Below are 9,763 nucleotides of genomic sequence, written 5' to 3' on the forward strand. Positions count from 1 at the left end.
ACCTGTGTTAAGTGCACACGATTAGACTTTTACTCTCTGAACCTGGAGTTTTCCACCTCTGCAGTATGGTGTGACTGATCTGTATTCAATATGATGTGACTGATGATCCATATTCAGTATGGTGTGACTGATCTGTATTCAGTACGGTGTGACTGATCTGTATTCAGTACGGTGTTATTGATGATCCCTGTTGCTCGTCTAAGGGACAGCATGGGTCTGTCTGGCCTGATGATCAGGAGCTGCGTGTTGCTGCTGCCGGTTCTGTGCGTCTCTCTGCTGGACTCCTTCAGTCCTGAACCCCGCCGGCCCCACACGGCCCCACCCATCTTCGAGGGCGAGCCGTTCATCGTCACGTGGAACATCCCCAACCTCACCTGCAACAGGTACAACGTCACCCTGAACACCTCGCCCTACCGCGGCGTGAGCAACCCGGCCAAGGTGCCCGGTCAGTTCCTGGCGCTGTTCTACGTGGACCGCCTGGGCCTGTACCCGTACGTGGACGAGGTCACCGGCAAGCAGTTCAACGGCGGCGTGCCGCAGCGCGGGAACCTGCGCGCCAGCCTGGCCAAGGCCGAGGCCGACGTCGAGCACTACATCCCGTCGCGCTCGTCCGCCGGGCTCGCCGTCATCGACTGGGAGGACTGGCGCCCCCTGTGGGAGCGGAACTGGGGCTCCAAGCGCGTCTACCGCTCCCTCTCGGTCACCTACGCCCGGCGCAGGGACCCCTCGCTGACCGCCCGGAAGGCCGCCGCCCAGGCCCGGCAGCGCTTCCAGTCCGCCGCCAAGAGCTACATGCTGGAGACGCTCTCCCTGGGCGCGCGGCGACGGCCCGACTACCTGTGGGGCTTCTACCTGTTCCCCAACTGCTACAACTACGGCTGGGCCGAGCCGGGCTACACGGGCGAGTGCTCGCGCGAGGTGCGGCGGCAGAACAACCGGCTGCTGTGGCTCTGGGAGGCCAGCACGGCGCTCTACCCGTCCGTCTACCTGCAGGCCTCGCTGGCCGGGCGGCCCGACGCCGCGCTCATGGTGCGCCACCGCGTGCACGAGGCCCTGCGCGTCGCCGCGCTGCCCAGGAGGAGGCGCCACACGCCGCCCGTCTACGTCTACACGCGGCCCGTGTTCGTGGATCAGACCAAGCGACTGCTCAGCCTGGTATGCTATATAAGCTCGATGGTGTTTTAAGCCCCCAATGTCTCTTCCAGGCAGCACTACCACCGTAAAGGCACTTAATCTTAATCCTAACCCTAATATATAAGGAACAAAGGCCCCTTCTCATTCGTCTTTTTATCTATCCTCCCTTCCTTCCTTCCTATCTTCCTCGGTCCTCCGGCTCATTCCCACTGATCTATAAAGAACACTGGATAGACTATCCCATAAGATCAGTGGGAACGAGGACCGAGGAAGGAAGGGAGGATAGATGAAAAGACAAATGAGAAGGGCCCATACAGTGCCCCGTGGGGGTCATTCCTATGTCCTGTTGCAACAATTAGCTTCCACCATAATATGTGGCAGAAGCTACGCCAGACATGATAGTGGCGCCTATGATTGGAGAAAATAGACCTGTCTTCTAAATATGGTTTGTACGGGTCGCGAACGGCACGCTTCAGTTCTGCGACCTGTGTAGCTTCCCTGTAGTGTGGGACTGGGACACTGTACCTGCTGATAGTACCTATACGTATGTGTATACTGTATACGTATATGTATGTGTGTGTGTGTGTGTGTGTGTGTGTGTGTGTGAAAACAGATGTAAATAGATTCCAGATTAGAGACGCATTGTACATACTGTACACATCACAATCAACTAGGGTGCAGCCACATAGTCACATCCACACATATACTCACACATCCACTTTCAAGTGGGTGCATGGTGCATGAAAGCACAGGCATGCACACACAGACAAACACACACACACATACACACATACACACTCACAGAGACACACACACACACACACAGACACGCATATACACAGATATACAACACACATACACATTCAGATACACACACACACACACACACACACACACACGCACATGCATCTGCATGCATTATCCCAGACTCACACAAGCACACAGAAACACACTGACGGAAGCACATACAGATGTAGAAACGTCCTTGACAGCAGAGGCAACCACAAGCTGTGAGACGGAAGTGTCTGCAGTAGATTACTGTACAGCAATAGCTGTGCCTCACAGCCCCCTGCTCACCAGATCCGTTTACCCAGCCGCACGACACAGAGGTCACAGGTCACTGGGGTCCAGTGTTCGAGGTCTGGGGTTACAGCTCCATTGTACTGGAGTCTAACTCAAGGCGGCATTTGGTTTCTACCTGCAAAACCTGTGTGTGCGTGTGTGTGTGTGTGTGTGTGAGTGTGAGTGTCAGTGTGTGTGTGTGTGTGTGTGTGTGTGTGTGCGTGTGTGTGTGTGTGTGTGTGTGTGTGTGTGTGTGTGTGTGTTTGTACTGTATGTCACCATGCCTGAAATGTTGGACATATAAAAAGATATTCATGAACAATCCATGATTATTTTTCTCTCTTTATTTATCCTGTAGCTCACTCTGGAATATATTTTGTGTGTGTGTGTGTGTGTGTGTGTGTGTGTGTGTGTGTGTGTGAGTGTGTGTGTGTGTGTGTGTGTGTGTGTGTGTGTGTGTGTATGTGCGTGTGTGTGTCTGTGTGTGTGTGTGTGTGTGTGTGTGTTTCCCTGTCTCCAGGGGGACCTGGTCCACACCATCGGGGAGAGCGCAGCCATGGGGGCCTCTGGAGCTGTACTGTGGGGGGCCAGCGCTGACTACGATGACAAGGTACCCTGACCCTAAACTGAAACTCAAGAACTCCCAAGTACACACACACACACACACACACACACAGACACACAGACACACACACACACACACACACACACACACACACACACACACACACACACACACACACACACACACACACACACACACACACACACACACACACACACACACACACACACACACACACACGCACGCACACAAACACTCTGCTGATTGAAACACGGTCGCCGGAAATCAATCACCGGTGACCGGCAGTGAGTTTTGTGACGGGGGGGACAAAGGGCCTGTTTTATCTAATCTCCATGATGTGCAAGCAGAGGGTTGCTAAATAGAGAACTCACAGAGAGAAGTGTGAGAGTGAGAGAGAGAGAGAAAGAGAGAGAGAGAGAGAGAAAGAGAGAGTAAGAGGAGGGAGAGGGAAAGAGGAAGGGAGAGAGAGCTGTAGCACAAAGGAGCTTATGAGATTGTGCACTGGAGTGCTGTAAATATGACAATATGGCAATGTACCGTGTGCCGCTGACCCAGATTGGAATGAATCAGCGTTTGATAGATGACGGCCCTTCCTCCCAGTGACCATCTCTCTCGTTTTTTACTGCCCCGTGCCCCCTCTCTGTTGTTCACTCCTTTCCATCTCCCTCCCTCTCTCTCACACACACTCTCTCTCTCTATCTCTCTCTCACACTCTCTTTACTGTTTCCTCTTTTCTGACACTCTGTAGGTCTCTTGTGAGGCCTTATCTACGCACCTCGACGATACCATCAATCCGTATGTGGCAAATGTTACTGCGGCTGCCAAGCTGTGTGGCGACTTCCTGTGCAAGGGGAAGGGCCGTTGTGTGAGGAGGAACTTCACTTCCCATGAGTACTTGCACCTGAACCCTGACAGCTTCAGCATCCAGAGGTCGGAGCTGGGAGAGTTTACGGTAGTCGGAGCGCCGAGCCTCCAGGACCTGATGGCGTTTGCCAGGGGATTCACTTGCCAGTGCTATGCTGGACGGAACTGTGATACTCATATCCCAACCCCAGCTCCCATGGAGACTACAACAGCTACCACCACCACCACCACCACCACCCCAAACCCACCCTTAAGCTACATCACCAGCCCAATGTCAACACTGACTCCAGGTCAGACTTCAGCTGAATCTCTCAGCCAAGTCCCAGTATGGACAACAGCCACTCTTCAGACTCAGACACCTGAAGTGTTTTCGTCCCTCAGTCCCACATCTGATTATTATAGATGAGGCCCTTTCATTGACAGTTCAAGATCCATGTTCTGCTAAGGGCTACTAAACAATTTGGGCTCGCTCTATGACAGACAATAATTCTGCCCCCCCCCCCCCCCCCCAAGTGGTACCCCTACATTAAAGTATTTATTTATTGCAATTTTGCATTACAAACTTCTTCCGATGAAAAGGATGTTTGACAATGCTTGAAAATAAAAAATATTTGTATAGGTTAGAAGAGCAGTATGTAGGAAGAGGAATGTTTATATATTTGTACGGAAGAGCAAATGGAGTTTCAGTGTGTGGTGTGACTGTACTAGTAATACTTTGAATGTCATTTGAATGCATGTAAATGGGGTTTTGAATATGGGTAAGTGTGTCTCTGTCCGTGTGTATGTTTCTAGACTGTATGCCGTGTGTTTTGGTCTCACACACCAACAAAATGTGCTTGTTGGAATAAACTACATTTGGTCGAGCTTACCTTTACAGTATTGCTTTTACACTGTCTCTGTAAATCCATACCAATAGACTACGTTTAAAATGTGAGGCCTCTTAGAAGATGCTGTTTTCACAGGCAGTGCGGAATAATCCCCCCCCCCCTCCCCTCTTTTCTACCAAAACATGAGGGGAGGTCTTTGTAAGGCCCTAAAGCTCTATTAAGCACTAAAGCAGATTACTGTTGACAAATAGAATTTGAGAGTTATCCTGCTTAGTGCAAGAAAATGTCCTTAAACCAACCTTGAATTGTTGCCATTCTTTGTGATTCTCAGGCCCACATCACATGGGGTTTGTGCCAAAGAGGCGACACACACTGGAGGTGTTAAAACTCAGTTCAGCGCACCCAACATCAGTTCAGACTGGCACTGCATGGGATATTTTTGGCAGGCTATTAACAAATTGTGCGCTATTGTCGTGCCATCAGAGCATTGTCGGACAATTCCATTTGTCACTCTGTGCTGATGTTCGCACTTAACACCAACAGATCACGACCACATGGGTGAAACTACGCTAACGTGGAAGAAGGGCGATGTTGTCTGGGATGTTTCCCAAGGTGTCCGTCGGGATATAAACAAAACAGGTCCCTGCTGCAGGCTCCCAGACTTCCTAGCCATTAGGGTGTAATGGAACATCACTTGGGCTAGTCTCTCCTTGGCAACCTACTGACAGACCTTAAGAGACGCACTTAAGGGATACTTTCATCACCGTCACAAAACACAAACGTGCACACACACACACACACACACACACGCCGCGTGGGCGCGCACGCACACACGCATGCACACACACATATACACACATAAACACACACTATATAATCTGTGAGTTTACACTGTATAGGCTGTACTAAACAAAATACAGTATGTTGCAGTACAACATAGAGGATGATGCAGCAAGATAAACTTACTCCAATACTATTACTAACAAATAAACAAATGATTAAAACAATGGGGTAGATTTTCATATTTTCACATTCTCTATATTTAGTAAGTTAAATGGTGTGTATACTCGCTATGCACATAAACTGTGTCCTGAGGTTGTTAATTCCCCACTCTTTCCAGCAATTATCAGGAAGAATGGAGCATTTTAATGGAGCATTAATCACATGTTCTTAAGGTCAGAGACACTGCCTAGTTCTCTTAGTCATGTGATGTACATTTTTAATCACAGTGATGAATTTCCAAAATTAGAAAAACTGACAAGATTTTCAGGACATACAGTAAATGCTTAAGCTTACACAATTTTTAAAAATGATGCTTCAGCGATCACAAATCAATACAGTGATATCATGTCATCTTTTATTTTATATGATTTCATAACAGTTCCATGGTCCAATCAACATATCCCAAATGCACTTTTCTTATAGCTTCACAGTGAACAGCATCATGTCAAATAGATTTATGGTATTGAGAAATATACAGGCGATGTACAACCCTTCATTCGACAAGTCAATATTTCTTGAGGGAAATGAGAAAATACAAAACATACCAACATGCAGTATATTTATATAAAAAAATAAGAAAGATTAAAAACGAGCCATCACTCAAAAAGGAGTTCATTTCATTACACATTTTTATCTGTCTCCTTCTTATGGAGTGGGTCTGTTCTTCTTGATCACTAGTTGACAGTTCACAGTGCAAGGTATTGTATTTTGAATAAGACTCCACACATTTCTCCCTGTTACAGGGAAAGTGAGTTGACTGTATGGATTGATTAATGTATCAAATGAGTTAATTTCAGGCAGTATCAGTGAACCTGTTTCCTCATTATGCTTATCCTTACTTGCACACTCCCACCACAATGGAGAGGCAAGACACTCAGGAAGACTTTTGTGAATCCTTGTATAAGTAGACACTAATCAGAGCAAACATATTGTGTTCACAGCATCAAACAAGCAAACCTGTCCAGTAAAGTTGTTGTCACTATTGTATGGAGACAAGTGAATTAGTCAGCAGGCCAAAGCCAGTTTGGTGTGTACCTACAGTCGGTAGACTAGATACACCGCTCCACCGAATTATATCTATGTTAGAACTGCTCTGAAGAACTCAATTCTACTCTATCCATCTAAAAATAGACACTATTTTGAGTTGGCTATCCTACTCTCATGTGCCAAGGTGCACGGCTAACTTAGCTAGATGCTGTATGGCAGTGTGACAGTTTCCGATTAACACCATATCAAATGAGTCACAAGTCTCAAAGTCTAGTCGGGACAGGCATATGCCAGTTCATTTGATCCCAGGAAATGAGCTGCCGATACACAATGTACTGTAACATTGGACTCTCCCCTAGGACATTACACGTTGTGGAAGCTACTGCATAGACTTTGCAGCATAGGCTTTGTAAACATCATAGAAATAGTTCCTGCTCGAGATAAGACTGAGTGGGGAAATAGTCTCTCCTTTGCTGGCCTTTCCCCACACAGTTGTAGGTCTAATCTAAGTCTACTAGATGTGGTCAGATGAACAACGTTTGTTCTGCATGTGTTTCCTTGAGTCCAGCTGCCTTTGACTGTTAAGAAAGGCACTCAATTAACTCAAAGTGTTTAAAGCGGATTGGTTGGTAGGTCCAGTGCATTTACAGCAAATTCACCAATCTTATTCCCTGTTAGGTTGACCAGTCTAATCACCATTATCTACTCAACACTCACTGCACTGCCATGCAAGATACATGTGAATGTTAAAGGTCATGCAAAAAAGCAGTTAGGCTACAGAGGGCATGCTTACATAAGCTCTGGCGACCATAATTAATAAAAATCTATGACCCAAATGCCACTGTCATTATGCACTTAGTTACAATGACACAGTACAATATAGGTGCATGGAAAGACGGTTTCTTAGTCTACATAAAATACCTCTTTGAAACGGTGGTTCTTTAAAATATTATTGTGTTGACTCGTTCACATTTTTCTCACTACAAAGTTATAAGACGTAACAGATTGATAATAAAGCTGCTGAAACAGCTACGTCCATTTTCTCTGAGGAAATACATTAGTGTGTAGCTACACCACTGATGGCATGTATAGCCCCGGACAGCAATAGTTTAGTATCTATTCAATGTATCGCTTAAAACCAGCTTTTCTGGACGAGGGGCGTCCATTGACACCTGTTCCGAGTAAGCTCTCCTCTTTGGTACAGACGATACGCAGCAGAACATTTGACAGGAGGTCCTGATAGAGACTCAGGACTATCCAACCGGGGAGATAGAGCAAGGTCACCAGACCCATAAAATTCAGCGGATAATGCGAGTAGTCCCACGAACAGGCGTCGTACTGGCGCAGTGCAAGTCCCCACGAAAACTCCCAAGTGTAGATGAACACGATATAGATGGGGAGACGCATCCATGTGCTCCATCCTCTCGCAAAGTGCAAATGCATGTACAGCTTTTCCACGACGAAGCTGCAGCTGCCGTACATCAGGAAAGACCACAGGGACGTGTGTCCGCTCAGTGTTCGGTCGGACTTCTCGAACAGGTTAAAGACCGAGGTGAAGATGATCTCGTCTAAGAAACCGTGCATGCCAAAGAACAGAAATCGCAAAATGCCGGGGAGCCCAGGAAGATGTCTCTTCTTCTCCGCCAGTTTTGCCTGGTTCCGTTTGTCGGGGCTGTGATACTGCAGGTGCAATAACCCTTTATGAAATACATTGGTGAAGTACAACGCGAGGATATAATGAATTACAAGCTGTGTCGCTGAGACCACCCTGATGTTGTCCGTGATTGTGAATATGTTACCAATTAAGATTTGCAGGCCAATGTACAGAGACGGGTAGAAAATGAAGTGAAAAATAAAAGGGCGTCCCTGGAAGCACTTTTTCTGCATATATACCTTTTCCAAAACAAAGTGGGTCAGTGAGTGCACTATGCAGAGGTAGGGAGAGGAAAACCCCAACAGCTTGAAATCGTTGGCATCCAAGAACCTGCGTATCGATGACAGGACGATGTCCAACGTGACCCCGTGCATCCCGTAGAAATACAGGCGCATCCATTGTGGCAAGGCAGTCATCGATTCGCTCGTGTGTCCCGCGCTGATGTTGCTGCTGTTGTTGTTGTTGGTGCTGCTGCTGCTACTGCTTGTCAGATCTCGTTGCCGAGGCTTTTTCGGGGACCTCAAGCCAGCGTTGTCCGCCGGTCGTATTCGCAGGCTATCCCTGCGCCGAGCGGTCATGGTCACTAACGAAGTGAGTCAGTTGCCGAGTCCTCTTTATACAGCATTCATCCTATGCGTTCCTGCTCAGGGACCTCGCAATGATCCTCCCAGTACTGGGTTGCAGCCCTGCACCTGACTATGCGCTATTTCTCAGCCCAGGAACTCAGCTGAAGAGGGGCGTAACAACTGGTAGCATGGTAGAAATTGCGGATGACGTCCTAACAGTGTCCCTCGACGTTCAGCAATTGTAATTAACAGAAATTACATTGCAAGCGCATACAGTAGGCTATCTTCATTGGGCGCTTACAAGTGTAATTTGCAAAATGATTGGCCGTTGGTTAGCTTGCACGACCTGCAACGCAAGAGAGCCTCTGAGAGACAATCACAAAGTAATTAAAACATTAGCCTAGGAATTACGTTTATCTGTATTACGCATTAGGCTACATCTTTTCTATAAACATGTTTGACGGGCATTATGAAATGCATTGCTGCCGCCTCCAACGTAAGACATGATTGCTACTGTAAATGCGACAGGAAAGACAAACTCTCACCATTGCCGAAGCAACGGGGACCTCGTGTTCCGTGCGCAAATAGATGAGGTGATAATTTCTCCCGTAGGGACCGGCTATTAACTTGGCTATTGTATGAGCGGTAACATTGCAACAATTTGGCTTTCAACGTGCCTTTGGGAAAGCCATATTCTGGGCTACTTTCTTTGCTTTCATTGCACCTATCCTCATGACAGGTTTGCCAACCGAAAAAAAAACACGGACAAAACATTAGCATATGGATATGAATATGACTATAGTATGAATGCTTAGTAATTAAATGACATTTATAACGACATCTATGGGCTATGTAAACTGGTGGTGGTATGGTTGTGTGCACAAGATCTTCTTACCTCTCGTGTTAACTCTGAAGTTTCGCTTTCTATCTCTTCCTCTTTCATTGCTCAAACCCCATCAGACCTTCCTCTTTTCTGTCAGCTTTTTTATTTATTTATTTATTTTTGAATCAGGTAGGCTATGTATTTTGGTCCTGAGGTAAGGCAGTTTTTAGAGTTGTAGGCCTATACCCTCTACAGCCT

At 47.1% G+C, this 9,763-nt stretch overlaps 2 protein-coding genes across 2 annotated transcripts; one reads left to right on the forward strand and one right to left on the reverse strand.

Moving 5' to 3' along the window:
- The first annotated feature begins 210 nt into the window (after positions 1–210).
- LOC134061723 (hyaluronidase PH-20-like) lies at positions 211–4,142 on the forward strand. The gene is made up of 3 exons (XM_062517480.1): positions 211–1,155; positions 2,717–2,806; positions 3,531–4,142. Exons 1-3 carry the CDS (start codon positions 211–213, stop codon positions 4,050–4,052), a joined length of 1,557 nt encoding a protein of 518 aa, XP_062373464.1. The 3' UTR covers positions 4,053–4,142.
- Positions 4,143–5,816: 1,674 nt separating this feature from the next.
- Positions 5,817–8,813, reverse strand: tmem229a (transmembrane protein 229A). The gene has a single exon (XM_062518558.1). It carries the CDS (start codon positions 8,692–8,694, stop codon positions 7,579–7,581), a length of 1,116 nt encoding a protein of 371 aa, XP_062374542.1. The 5' UTR covers positions 8,695–8,813; the 3' UTR covers positions 5,817–7,578.
- Between the last annotated feature and the right edge of the window lie 950 nt (positions 8,814–9,763).

This window comes from Sardina pilchardus, chromosome 17 (assembly GCF_963854185.1).
Source record: "Sardina pilchardus chromosome 17, fSarPil1.1, whole genome shotgun sequence".
Taxonomy (NCBI): domain Eukaryota; kingdom Metazoa; phylum Chordata; class Actinopteri; order Clupeiformes; family Clupeidae; genus Sardina; species Sardina pilchardus.